At 40.5% G+C, this 14,231-nt stretch overlaps 1 protein-coding gene across 5 annotated transcripts in view; it reads left to right on the top strand.

Annotated features, from left to right (window-relative positions):
* KNDC1 (kinase non-catalytic C-lobe domain containing 1) overlaps nucleotides 1–14,027 on the top strand; it is a 104,108-nt gene extending 90,081 nt beyond the window's left edge. For all 5 annotated transcript variants that reach the window (XM_061635588.1, XM_061635590.1, XM_061635589.1 and 2 more), the window contains 6 exons: nucleotides 405–487; nucleotides 3,500–3,650; nucleotides 7,399–7,521; nucleotides 7,653–7,712; nucleotides 11,020–11,177; nucleotides 11,436–14,027. In XM_061635588.1, coding sequence (XP_061491572.1) covers nucleotides 405–487; nucleotides 3,500–3,650; nucleotides 7,399–7,521; nucleotides 7,653–7,712; nucleotides 11,020–11,177; nucleotides 11,436–11,667 — 807 coding nt within the window. In that variant the 3' untranslated portion in view covers nucleotides 11,668–14,027. The remainder of the gene's footprint in view (nucleotides 1–404; nucleotides 488–3,499; nucleotides 3,651–7,398; nucleotides 7,522–7,652; nucleotides 7,713–11,019; nucleotides 11,178–11,435) is intronic.
* Nucleotides 14,028–14,231: the final 204 nt, after the last annotated feature.

The raw sequence follows: 14,231 nt of genomic DNA, 5'->3' as shown, positions 1-14,231 counted from the left end.
ATGTTTAGCAGGGAGGAAATGACTGGCTGGATACAGGAGGTGGTAAATATATCTTTAAGAGAGAGGATGGTCTAACCAGCTTAGAGGAGATTTCCTGAAAATATGAACAACTATTGGCTGGTGACTAATATTCCCCTCCTGGGCAAGGTGCACAAGTGGGTGGGTGCTGGCCAAACTGGGATGAAGCATGGTTCAGGCCTGGTTGTGGTATAAAAACTGCCTTGGTTGCCCTGTAGAATGACTCTTGCCAGGAAAGAAACAGGGATGCGGCCCTGTTGATTCACCTGGACTTTCTCAGAGGTTTTCGATACCATCAAGAATTGTATCTTTCCTATTTGAATTAGGGCAGTATTATAGGTGTATATCCGATAATATGTATGAAACACCATTTTTGTCGGTTTTAGGAAATGTTCCATAAATGTCATCCAGTACACTTTCTAAATTCAAGATTACTTGGAGTGAAAGACAAAAGTGTGCCTCTCCAAAAGTAAGTTTGCTCCTTTAGTTAGCCTAGTGACACACTGATGTATTGAAATATTTTTATTAGTGCAATATGTATAATGAGAAAATTACTTGTAGACTTCAGTGTTAACCAGAGCTCTGCATATCATAGGAGACTTCAATAAGGTACAGCAACTGAGAAAGTTTTAAGGACATTATCTGGATAATGTTTGAAATTGAACATACTGAAGATATTTTTTTAAGCAGAAGATTTTGACAAAATAGTAGCACACATCTAGTTTGTAAAATAGATTTTTATAGTTATTAATAGTCTAGTGGTATCCAAAGGCTTACATACTGGAGTTGGGAATAAAAAGTTCTTTCATAAGTCCTATATTCCTCAATTTTGTCCATCTGTCCTGGACAAGAAACTGTGATTTGGCATCTCAAAGGTCCATTTTGAAGGGGTGGATCTGCATCTCGCCTCCACAGTGTACATGTGGATTCAGGATCCTTATCCTGTGCAGGCCCTCTGCATGTCCTCACCAGCAGATACTGGGAGTGGCAGCCTATGCTATGTAGTCTGCATGACAGAAATCTCTCCACAAGCAGCATGTCCCCTATCCCTTCCCGAATTTTCTGCTTTCTTTGCTCTCCCTGTTTTTAGTTCAGATTGCAAGGCTTCTTACAGGGGTGTTGAACCTCTGACCTGTGGAGGCCATTTCCCTCAAACCATACCCACCTGACATTCCTCCAATGGGCAGGTGAGATCAGCTGATTGGCAGGCGGTGGGTTTCAAGTCTGTGTTGGCTGCTCCCGCCAGTTCCCCACAGGGAAGTGATGTGTGCAGCCAAAGCAACAGGATTTAACGCCCCTCATTTGCTGATAAGTGGTATGTGTGTGTTAAATCCTACTCAAACCCCTGCAGGGAGCAGGATACCACTCTCCACTCATCATCTGATGAATAAAGAGTTCAATACTGCTGAGTCTTGATTCGCTGGTTACTATCTCCCCACCCCCACCCTGCAAGTCAACTTTGATAGGCGGGTGGGACCATCCACCTATCAGTCACCTGATATCACTAAGACAGCAGATGATTGACAGGTGGGTGGTCCTGCCCGCCTGTGGGAGTGGGGGAATATAAAGATCTGGCCCACTGGGCCAAAAAGGTCCCCACCTTTTTTTATTAGAACTAGCCTTTGGTCCATCTTCTGTTGTGAACCTATGAGTATAAGAGAACTCAGTGTTATACATTCTTTATAGAATTAATTGGAGATGCCCATGCAGGATTATTTTAATCCCAACTGTTCAGCCAAAAAAGCTTCCACAGCTTCTTACAAATCACTTTTTTAAAAAGGTTCATCTCATCTAAGCAGGTTATATCCATAAAGCATGAAGAAGCATTTTGTCCCCCTGTACAGCTAGATACATCACCCTATTTTCTTGATGCAATGCAGAAACTGGCAGAAGAAGGAATCTCTTTACCATGAAATGGGCTACAGGATGTATATGAGGGAAATCTTGATAAATTTTCAGAGAACCCTATTCAGATGTGAAGCATCAGGAGATGTTTATCTGTCCAAGTATGAGTAGGAAAGAGAATCTGGAATATTAGCCGGGGGGGGGGAAAGAAAGGGAAAGGAGGAAAGGAGTACAGGAATACCCCGCTATACGGACCTTCACTTAACGTACACTCGCTTTTACGGACATACTCCATACTCCACCATGCCCCTGTTTATATACGCTTGCTTCACACTTACGGACACTTAACGGTGCGTGGGGGTGGAAATAGACGCGATCGCGCCACTGCAAATCAGCTGGGAGGCGTGATCACGATCAGCTGAGAGGCACGGCAGCGCAGCAGCAGAGGCTTTAGCGCGGGGCTTTGAGGCTCCGCATGAAGAAGAGGTAAAAAAAGTTTTAAAAGGTAGTGCTTCACTTTAAGGACATTTTCGGTTTACGTACTCGCTCTGGTCCCATTGAGTACGTTAATGCGAAGTATTGCCGTAGTGAAGGGGAAAGGGACTAAAGGAAAATAATGGCAGTTCAGAGCACAGAAGCAACTTTTAAAAAATCAGTGGAATGGGGTGTTGATTTTTAAAAGTCTTTTACTGCAGGCGTCAGGAGGTCTAGAAAGGCTTAATCTTTCCTGACCAAACAATTGGTTGTAAAGTGGATAAGCTAAGCCATTTCATCAAGGTTCTCCTTAACGTCAGAGAAGCTTTGTAAATTTGAGGCATCTGGTGCTTACCCTGTAATTGCTAATTATAATGAACTATGAGAATGATATTTAGTTAAATATTCTAGGCCTCTCACTTTTTTAATATACCTTTTGCTTCCAGAGTATTCCTCCAGTTCAGGGTTAACATTTGTTAGATTTGATACGTGCACAGGCTCTGTATTTTGCTGGTCCACTTCAAGAATGGTAGTCACTACAAGAGGGACTTCTTCCCTTATTTTTTTTACTATACATAATGTAGGATTAACATAGATTACATTAGCATAACAAAAATGGTACAGGGCTGTAAATCAAAGATACCTGTGCCAGTTACGCTACTGGCATAGGGAAAGAGTAAAGGAAATGGAAATCTACCTTGCCTGTCTTAGAGTTCACAAAGGGGTTTCTTCTGCTAGAGGGAAGGGACGAGTGCTCCCTAGCAAATGACCCCCAGACACATTGGGGTGACTAGGAGGAAGTGGTACTGCCTTTTCTCTGCTGCTTCCTCCAGATCTCTCCTACCCACTGCATCTGCTGCTCCAGAGTATCCTGTTTGGCCTCTTCCCCCTCCCCCCCAAAGAAGAAGAGCCTTTCTTAGATGAGGAATATCCTTCTCCATCCCTATCCCTAATACCTATCTGTTTGAGGTTCTGCCAGCTGCCTCCCTGTTTGCGTGGTTAGTGTGGGACTGGCTCCTTCATCACTCCTCCTCCCTCACCCTGACTCATGAATAAATTTGGGGGCTGCACTGTTCTATTAACTGTAATGAAATCTTGTTGTTTGCCCCTTTACATGGTTATAATCTGATATTTAAATTTTATAGATGCTTGTCTCTTACAGAGCTACTTCCACTGAGCAATTGCCTGCTCAAGCCTATAACCTTTTTGTGAAAAACTGTGTCCAAGATGATTATCTTTTGCAGCTTTTAAAACATGCAGACAATGTCAGTAATTGGGTTGCTGCTGAAATCGTAACAAGCTACAGCTCTAAGGTTTGTAATCCCTGTTTTTCCTTCTATGTCATGTTTATTTTCATGATAATTTCTTTGTGGTTGATCCTATTTATGCAGTTAACTTGTATATCTTTCTCTGAATAGAATTCTCAGCCAGTAGTAAAAAGTAGCTGTAGTGACTACAAGGGTTATAACATTCAAAGGAAGTTTATGTACACTGTTGCCATTAATATATTGATTGATTGACATTATGTTGATATTTGTGATTGTTTATATTATGTTTTGAGTTACTTATATTCATTGCTATTGTTCATTTTATATGGTGTATTTATTTGGGCACAATCTTGTGGAAAACCAAGGTCATATCCACATCACTTTAACCAGAGCTTGGAAAAGTTACTTTTTTGAACTACAACTCCCATCAGCCCAATCCAGTGGCCATGCTGGCTGGGACTGATGGGAGTTGTAGTTTAAAAATGTAACTTTTCCAAGCTCTGACTTTAACAGTCATGGCTTCACCCAAAGGATCTTGAAAACTGTATTTTACCCCTAACAGAGCTACAGTTCCCACCACCCTTAACTATCTATAGTTCCTAGAATTCTTTGGGGGAAACCATGTGCTTTAAATGTATGGTGTGTGGATGTGAGCCAAGAAAAAAATTAATGAATTAACACATTCAGCACGGTCTGACAGAACAATACAAAGATTTCCTGAAGAAGACCTGCACAGGCTCGGAATGCATCAGATAATGCAGGATTTATTTTAAACACCTCTGGTCTTGTTCCTCTTTGTTTTTAGCTTTGGGGGTGGGAGAATTAGCCATTAACAGCTTACAAGTTCATAGCTGTAGAGATCAGGTTCATCCACATATAGTCTTTTCTGACAGGGGCCTGCCATGACCTAGGTATATATCTCATTCTGTAGCATAATTGATTTATGTTTAATTAGCCTGATGTTTTATGAACATCGATATTTCCTGTTTTTATTCTTACTGATACACATACTGAAGAAAGAATTTTTAGCTAAGCAAAACACAAATTTCTTCACATAACTAGAGCTGCAAGTGTCTATGATTTTCTGAAGTGGGTAATAAAATTCCTCTTTAATCTTGCCTCACACATATGGTCTTGCCATCAAGGGGCTTTTTGCCAAACTTGAGATGAAAAGATCTCTATCTAGTGGGTTTATAAAATGTTATTTCACACTAATTTGGTCAGGATTGCAGTATTTAAGATAGCCACAGCTACATGGTTGAATGAATCCATCCCTCATTTTAATGATTTAGGCCATGATTTCACCTTTCATTAAATTTGCTCTGTTGGGAGGTTATGTTCTGCCAGTGTTAGCAGATCTGTGGATAAACCTCTTAGGCTGCTTATCTTGCAACAGCCCACTTCTAGTTCAGTGGGAGATAGCAATTTAGCATAATTGTCTCTGTTACATCTTTTTCCTTTACTATTCACAGTCTTTTTTTTTTTTAAAGCAATTTCCCAAGATAAAGTCTCAGTTCCTCATCATCTGATGAAATATCTTTCATGTACTTGGGCATGTATGGCAGCAAGTCAAATATGGCAGAAATGGAGATGATTTTGTTTGCCCATCTCTGCACATAGTCCATTGATAATGGGTACAAGCATTTAGCACTCTCTATACAAATGAGGCGGAACATGCTGAAGTCAAGGGAGCTCTTAAGAGCTATTGTTTTGGGACATAATTTAGAGGGGAACAGAAGGTAGGATTCAAACACTCTACATGTGCCATGTTGAGTGCTCCCTGCTGACATAGAATGGTGGAGTAAAAGTCCGATAAATAAAGTAAGTACACTTGTAGGAAAAGAGCCGTGTCTCTGCCCCAGCCTAGCCACTGAGTTCAGTGCATGGTCTAGCAAGACGAAGATCCTCTCCTCTTCATTAGGTCATCCATGTTGCTCTGGCTAAAGTGGAAATCTCTATAGTGACAGTTTTGCAAACTCTAGTTGTCAGAATGAAGTTCCACCAAAGCGTTCTGATGTCTTTATTAGCACTGTTGTCATTTGTGACTATGCTGGTTGCAGGGATCTCCTGTAAGCCAGCTGCTCCCTCTCCATCATTCTGTAGCCATGGGTAAGTAAATAATGTCCTGATTGCCAGATGGCTACAGGGGTCTGGCAGCTGCATGCAAAAGGAAGGGCATTGCAAGGAATTTTATTTATGCATTTATCTGCACCATTTATATCCCAAATGGAAATCCTAGTATGGTGTACAGAACCACTGCACCTTATTGACTCTTTCCTACCTGTGTACAGATTTATATAATTTTTAATTTCAGGAAAATTACATGGATCCATAAAGTTTATTATTATCCAATTTCCATGTAGCTTTTTAAAAATTCAGTTGCATATTTGGGAGGGGGGACATCTAGGGAATCCTTGGTAAGCATATCCAGTGCTAGTTTCCTGATACATAAAAGTACAATGCAATTTATATGCTACTGATGTATAGCATTTTGCTATACTAAGTGTTGATATGAAAGGCTCAGTTCAGATATAATTGTTCAGCATGTTTAAAAGGAAAAGATCAATAACTTGTATTGTTGAGATGTTGTTTTCTGCAAAATTGTGTCCGTTTTTGCAATATTCCAGGGCCTTATCTTCAAGAACGCTGATAATTCTTAACAATTTATTTCAGGTTGATGTTCTGTAGAAATTTAGACATTCTTTAATCCATCACATTATCCATTTTTTAAAGAAAAAACATTAACCATTGTCGAATATTTTCTTCCCATTTTTAAAAAGATACCTCTCAAGATGATTGTCTGAGAGAAAAGTGAACAGGGTGCATGTGTGGTGATGTGTGTTGCATGCCATTGAAAATAGAAGGGTACCAATAGAAAGTAACATGTAACTGACTTAAAAATTAATGAAAGAAAAATTATACTGTGTGATGCATTCTTTAAAAATGTATTGTCTCAGTACTTGGGTTCAAAGGACAATTTCAACGGGACCACTTCAGCTGGTGCAGCCCAAATGTGTTTGCACTGTTGTTTCTTAAGCTCTGTCCAACTTGCCAGTTCAACAGCTCCAAATCTCAGGTGTTTCTGTTACTAAAATAGATTACCAGCACAAGTTTAATAGCACATTAGATAATATACAGGAGAGTGGTGTAGTGTCATATTCCATATATTCATTCTGAAATTTTTGGCAAAGAGAATTCTTTGTCATATCACTTTCCTAGCATCAGCTTCACTAACAGAACAAGTTTGATTGGGGGTTTTCTTCTCAACTTCTAAAACAGGAAGATTTGTTAACTGTTCTTTTAATAGCTTTCCCTGTTTCTGTCTTTAGTTCTCTCCAGCGGTGCACATAATTGTTGATTGGTAATCAGAAAACAAGTAATTAAAGAGCAGCCATTTTTGCCATTGTTGAGTAACCAGTGTTATCAAGAATTCGAGATAAGTTTCACAGAATAAAGTTGTCATGAAATAAATGTTCCATAATAGCCTGTTTCAACAAGTAAAGCAAGATTTAATTGTAGTAGTTTGACCTTTTTTTAGCCAGGTTTTAGATTTGGTCACTGAAGGATAATGCATCTCCAGTCATTTAAATGGTTGAGTTGTTCAGCAGTTAATTATTTTCACTTGCCTCCTTAGAACAGTTATGCCCTCTCTAAATGCATATCAAAATGTAATGGGTTTAATTGCCCAATAATAGGCATTAAATTCAATACGAGGGTTTCCAAGCATACTTCATACACAAATTGGCACTGAATGATAACCATCTTGTATTTTTTAAATTTATTTGTGTTCCAGATACAGGTGACCTTGCTGTCAAAATTACTCTTCATTGCAAAATGTTGCTATGAGCATAGAAATTTTGCCACTGCGATGCAAATCCTAAAAGGCCTGGAAAATCTGATTGTGAGACAATTACCAGTGAGTAAATATTTACTTTGCAGTTTATACATGCAATGCAGTTTTATCAGGCAATATGTTGTAATGCAGCTCAAACCCTAATCTTCAGAGGACTAACATTTTATTTTATTTTATTTTATTTTTCCACTAAGGTTTGGAAATCTTTGCCTTCTAAGGTATCTGAAATAATGGAAGAACTAAAGGCTGTTGAGGTACTGTAAAAAAGAATATCTTATGTGAATTCTAGATTGGTACTGGAGCCACCTTCAAGTTGTTCTTGTTCAGGGGTAGCCAACAGGGCGTTCTCCAGACGTTATTGGACTACAGCTCCCATCAATCCCAGCCAACATTTGTTTGTTTGTTGTGTTTATATACTGCCCCATAGCCGAAGCTCTCTGGGTGGTTTACAGCAATTAAAAACATTAAAAACAAATATACAAATTTAAAAACACATCTTTTAAAAACAATTTAAAACACAATTTAAAGCACATGCTAAAATGTCTGGGAGAAGAGGAAAGTCTTGACCTGGCGCCGAAAAGATAACAGTGTGCGTGCCAGGCACACCTCGTCAGGGAGATCATTCCATAATTGGGGGGCTACCACTGAGAAGGCTCTCTCCCTTGTTGCCAGACTCCCAGCTTCCCTCCGAGTAGGCACCCGGAGGAGGGCCTTGGATGTTGAGTGTAGTGTACAGGTGGGTTCAAATCGGGAGAGGCATTCCATCAGGTATTGTGGTCCCAAGCCGTGTAAGGCTTTATAGGTTAAAACCAGCACCTTGAATTGAGCTTGAAAACATACAGGCAGCCAATGCAAGCGGGCCAGAATCGGTTTTATATGTTCAGACCGTCTGGTCCCTGTTACCAATCTGGCCGCTGCATTTTGCACAAGCTGCAGTTTTCGAACTGTCTTCAAAGGCAGCCCATGTAGAGCGCATTGCAGTAATCTAGCTTGGAAGTTACCAGAGCATGGACAACTGAAGCCAGGTTATCCCTGTCCAGATAGGGGCATAGCTGGGCCACCAATTGAAGTTGGTAGAAAGCACTCCGTGCCACCAAGGCTACCTGAGCATCAAGTGACAGTCATGGATCTAGGAGAACCCCCAAGCTATGAACCTGCTCCTTCAGGGAGAGTGCAACCCCATCCAGGACAGGTTGGATATCCACCATCCGGTCTGAAGAACCACCCACTAGCAGCATCTCAGTCTTGTCTGGGTGGAGCCTCAGTTTATTAGCCCTCATCCAGTCCATTGTCACAGCCAGGCACCGGTTCAGCACATTGACAGCCTCACCTGAAGAAGATGAAAAGGAGAAATAGAGCTGCATGTCATCAGCATACTGATGGCAACACACTCCAAAGCTCTGGATGACCCCACCCAACAGTTTCATGTAGATGTTGAACAGCATGGGGGACAGAACTGACCCCTGTGGAACCCCATACTGGAGAGTCCAGGGTGCTGAGCAATGTTCCCTAAGCACCACCTTCTGGAGCCAACCCGCCAAGTAGGAGAGGAACCACCACCATGCAGTCCCTCCCACTCCCAACTCAGCCAGTCTTCCCAGAAGGATACCATGGTTGATGGTATCGAAAGCTGCTGAGAGATCAAGAAGAATCAACAGAGTCACACTCCCCCTGTCTCTCTCCTGACAAAGGTCATCATACAGGGCGACCAAGGCTGTTTCCGTGCCAAAACCAGGCCTGAAACCCAACTGAAATGGATCCAGATAATCGGTCTCATCCAAGTGTCTGGAGCTGGCTGGCAACCACTTGTTCAAGGACCTTGCCCAGGAATGGAACATTTGCCACCGGCCTATAGTTATTAAGATTTTCTGGGTCCAGGGAGGGTCTCTTCAGGAATGGTCTCACTACTGCCTCTTTCAGGCAGCCAGGGACCACCCCCTCTTGCAGGGAGGCATTAATCACTTCCCTGGCCCAGCTGGCTGTTCCATCCCTGCTAGCTTTTATTAGCCAAGAAGGACAAGGGTCCAGCACAGAAGTAGTTGCACGAACCTGTCCAAGCACCTTGTCAATGTCCTCAAGCTGTAACATGGCTATTGGTCAGAGATGATAGGAGTTGTAGCCCAACAACAACTGAAAGGGACCACATTGGTTACCCTCTTCTGGCTTATATCTAAGTAGGAATTGTTAAATGGAGTGAAGTCTCAGTACCTTCCTTCATATACCCCTTCCCCAACCACTTCTCCCCTTCCAAGCAAATTCAGCTTCAATAAGAAAATGAACCTTTTTTTCTCTATTCTAGGGAAGTCGGTGGAATCTAGAGAAAATTGAAAGCAATGGAACTTATGTATTATATGCCAAGTGGATTGGATCCAGAATAGTTAGTTGAACTGAAGTGCCATTGAAATCAGTGAGACTTGAGTTTGTCGTGATGTTTCATACTCTTTTCAATGGAACCTAAGTCTGATTAACTTAGCCTGCATCCAACCCACTATGTTTAGCATATTGTTTGTTTGTTTTACTTTTTATATTTGTGTTCTCCAGGAAGCTCAGGTAGCATACTTAATCATTGTCCCTTTTGTCCTCCCTACAGTCTCTTGACACGAGGAGAGATTTCCTCAAACTCCAATGAGCTTCATTACTGTGGGGGAATTTGTATTTGTATAAAAGCAAACTGTAGGATCACTTTGCTTGATTCTATTGCCCTTTCATGTGCTTCATTCTGTCTTCATTTCCTGGATGCACTTGTCTTATTCAGGGTAGATTGCAGACACTAAAAGATAAGAATTATTTTTCATATCACCTGCTGATAGGCACCCTGAGGGATAGGATTTTTTTATACATGTATGTTAAGAGCAGCAATAACTCCTAGTCTTGACAAGTCCAAATGGATCAATGTTTACTACCTGCAGTGAGATAAAAACTGTGTGCTAGCCATAACGCAATCTTTAATTTGTGAAGGGAAGCAGTAGTCTTACCTCCAAGCTCTGCCTCTACGCTCTGGCTTCTGCCGTGGTGAATCTAGTAATTCTGCTGGTCTGACTACAGCTTCTGAAATAGATTCCAGAGGGCCCTCAGTTCCAATGAAACACGTATGCTACTACTTCTGTTGTTCAAGATGTTACAGTATCCTATCCAGATGGATCTAACGCTGTGTTTCCCTGGGTGGAAATAATATGTTGGCATATAGACCTGTTCTGTATTTCTGTAAATCCTTGACAAAGAGTGTAACAGTGACTGAGGTCTGGGAATTTGCTGTCCACTCAGAAAGCCATCTAAGGATTCTTTTTTTTTTTTAAGGAAAAGAATTAGATTCTCACTTCCTATTCTCCAAGATTGAGATCTGGCATTAAAATCCCAGATGGGTCACCAATCTCTTGCTCAAATTAAGCTTCACATAACTTACTCATATGCATTATTTTACTCTCTAATCTAGATTATTTGCCATAAAATACTACTGTTATAATAGGTATGTTCTGTACAGTGTCCTAAAGCCACCATCAAGCAGATCTTTTATGCCATTCACTAATGTGTCTGTATATGTATCTATGCAAATTATACCAGGTGTTTTTAAAAAGTGACAGCTTGTGTTTAATGGAAGGAGAGAGGTTTAAGACTTCACCAACAATTCCATCAGCCCATGTTCTGGCGATGCATGTACAGCAGCTTGAAACTGGAGGATTTACGATGAGAAATGGCACATATAAATGGACTAAACTCAGGTAATCTTACTTTATGCCACAAAGTTCTTTTCAAAACAACGCAGTCTTGCAAAGTCATATAGAACAATGGAAAACTTAGACGTACATTCAGTATTTTGGCATCTTGTTAAAGGTAAAAAGAGTTGACTTGGTTTGATTTTATTGTTAGAATGCCTTGTGTGTGTCTTCCAAAAACATTTTTAAATATATAAGCTTGAGTCTTTCTACACTTTATCAGCTGGAAGACTAACTGATTTCTTACATCTCTTCTCGTTTAAGAAACATTGCAAAAGTTGTGAGCCAAGTTCATGCATTTCAAGAAAATCCGTACCGGTTCCCTCCAGATCACCAACTGCAATCTTTCTTAAGACAAAGAATAGCATCTTTTAGTGAAGCAGACATTTCTGCCTTAGCAGCTGACAACTATGCCAATTTTTACCAGATACCACCTGAAAAGCAGTCCCGAAAAATCCAGGACACATTGCACAGGATGAAAGCAATGTTTCAATAACTGTTTATATTTCTTCTTTAACATTTCAAGGTTAACGTAATTTACCTTTTGCTAAACTGGTCTAATAGCAAGTTGTCCTCAAACGAATTTGTCAAAGCTGCATGCCATATAAAGAAATTTAATATTGAGACCTTATATTGTTTTCTTTTAATTTTTTTATTGGAGAATATGAAGTCTATATTTATAATCAAATCTGAGTATTTATTGTCTTTTTGGTTGATGCCTGCTTTTATTTTTCCTTTAGTTTTAAACATATGAATTGATCTCTTGAAGTATGAATTATTTCTATCGTAGAATGAGGCAGAGGTGCTAAACATGGAGTGGGGAAGGACATTATACCATCTGTAAGGCTTGTAATTATGTAAACTAATTTTTTTCCAGATAATGAGAACTTATATTTTCCCTATTATTTGAATTGGCCCTATTCTGCTTTCAGAACCTATTGAAGAAGTAATTTTAGTCAAGGTTTCACCTGAAATGAGTGCCAAAAAGGCATTTTGATGCTTTCTGCTAAGAGCTCACACAAGCCATTAAAAGAGCCTCCCCTTTGGTGATTTCTTTCAAAGGACCTTACAAAAGGGGGTGGAAGTGTTTTTTTCAGGACATCCTTTGCTCTGAATGGATTTTTGGGGTATGGGAGGACAGGAACGTATCTCTGTTAACAAGCCAACTAGACAACACTCCCTGATTTGCCACACTGCAGTGCAGCCACAGCATGGCAAAATATGGATAATTAGCCCGGATACTTCATTAACAGGGATATTTTTCCTGTTCCCGTTCCATGAAGGCAGTGGATTTGCCCTCACTAATATCATCACAGAGAGCCAGTGTGGTGTAGAGAGCCAGTGTGGTTTAGTGGTTAAGGTGTTGGACTACGATCTGGGAGACCAGGGTTTGAATCCCCACACAGCCATGAAACTCACTGGGTGACCTTGGGCCAGTCACTGCCTCTCAGGCTCAGAGGAAGGCAATGGTAAACCCCCTCTGAATACTGCTTACCATGAAAACCCTATTCATAGGGTCGCCATAAGTCGGAATCGACTTGAAGGCAGGCCATTTCCATTTTTCAATATCATCACATGGCCAAATGGGGAAGAGTGAGTGTGTCCAATCCTGACCTTGAGTGCCCATGGGGCATGATGCAGTAAGGCAGGCCAGAGTTGCAGAACCTCAGAGAGCTTCAACTGAACAACTTGTTCGGATGATGTATGAGATCAAACTGGTGCCTTTTATCCTAACGGCCAGATCACCTCTTCCAGCTCTGCTCCTTCCCAAAGGATTGGGAGTACTTAAAGGGAGTCCTCTGGCCTGGAGCCTAGAAATCCGTCTCTTCTCCATTAATTGCCTGGATTCATTGCCTGCGCTGACTGACAAACTTAGGGCTGCATGAGGGTCCATCATGCAGAAGGCCAGTTCCTTGTGGCGAGGGGTGCAGATTCAGGGTTACTATCTCTGGAGGTTCCAGTTCAGGAATTCCTAGCTCAAAACATCCACGGTTGACAGGCTCAGGATTGATGCTGGGGCATGGGTTGGTATCCAGCACCTCTTTTCCAGTGCCACTGGTCCAACTGACCTGTCTGGACCCTCCTCATCTAGATCAAAGTCACAGTGCAAGCTGCTGCTGCTTAGGATAGTTGTTCTGAAGATTCAGAAGGTTAGAATTTTCTTGGAATTCTTTATTTCCCCTCATAAATGACACTTTTTTCACCATGATAATGTTCATGGGCAAACATTAAGTGTCAAGTACCTGAAATCAATGTAACATGTTTGTTTGTGTATGTGTGTGCATGCTTATGCACATGGCTCTTAATTTCCCCCCCGGGATTGTTTGCCAAGATCTTCACTATCAAGGACTTTCTTCACACTGGAAATTATTTCCCCCCCAGATACTTAGGTTAATATCGTCTGTTCACATGCACTTATGTATTATACATAAAAGAAATGCATCTCTCTTTTATTTATATATTTTTATTGTTATGCTTCCAGATGGAAGGTGCAGAATATTATGTAACCTTGCCCTGCAGAATAAATTTGACCTGTGTTCAAAATAAGAGATGGGATATTAATCCATTGCTACTGAATTAATAATGCATGCAAGGCTTATTATGCCTTGTTCATTATAGCTTTTTGGGATGTTACTTTCACAACCACAAATCTAGAAACAAGCATTTACATTCTGAGAAATTGATATTTTGGTGTGTTAGGACCTATTCCCTGAAACGCCCTGCCTATTAATATGAGGCAGGAACCTTCAGTGTACTGTTTTCAATGCTTTTGAAATGTATTTGTTTAGGCAAGCCTATCCAGTAGTGTAATTTTATTATGTATATTTGTTTTTTAAAGTTTTGACAATTTTACTGTGCCTGTTTTTGTCTCTATTTTTAATGAATATTCTATACAGTTTTATGTAAATCGCTTAGAGATATCTTTTGATTGAGAAGTAGCTAAATCTTGCTAAATAAATAAATAAAATGAACAGAACTGAGCAGTGTGCAAAACAAAAAATTAGAGCCAGAGTCCAGGGAAGCTTGGGTAAAACATAATTTTTAAGTGGTGTTTAAAGG

Source organism: Rhineura floridana, chromosome 7 (assembly GCF_030035675.1).
Source record: "Rhineura floridana isolate rRhiFlo1 chromosome 7, rRhiFlo1.hap2, whole genome shotgun sequence".
NCBI classification, from domain to species: Eukaryota; Metazoa; Chordata; class Lepidosauria; order Squamata; family Rhineuridae; genus Rhineura; species Rhineura floridana.
Note: the sequence above shows the minus strand (reverse complement) of the source record. Positions and strands in the feature narration are given on the sequence as shown.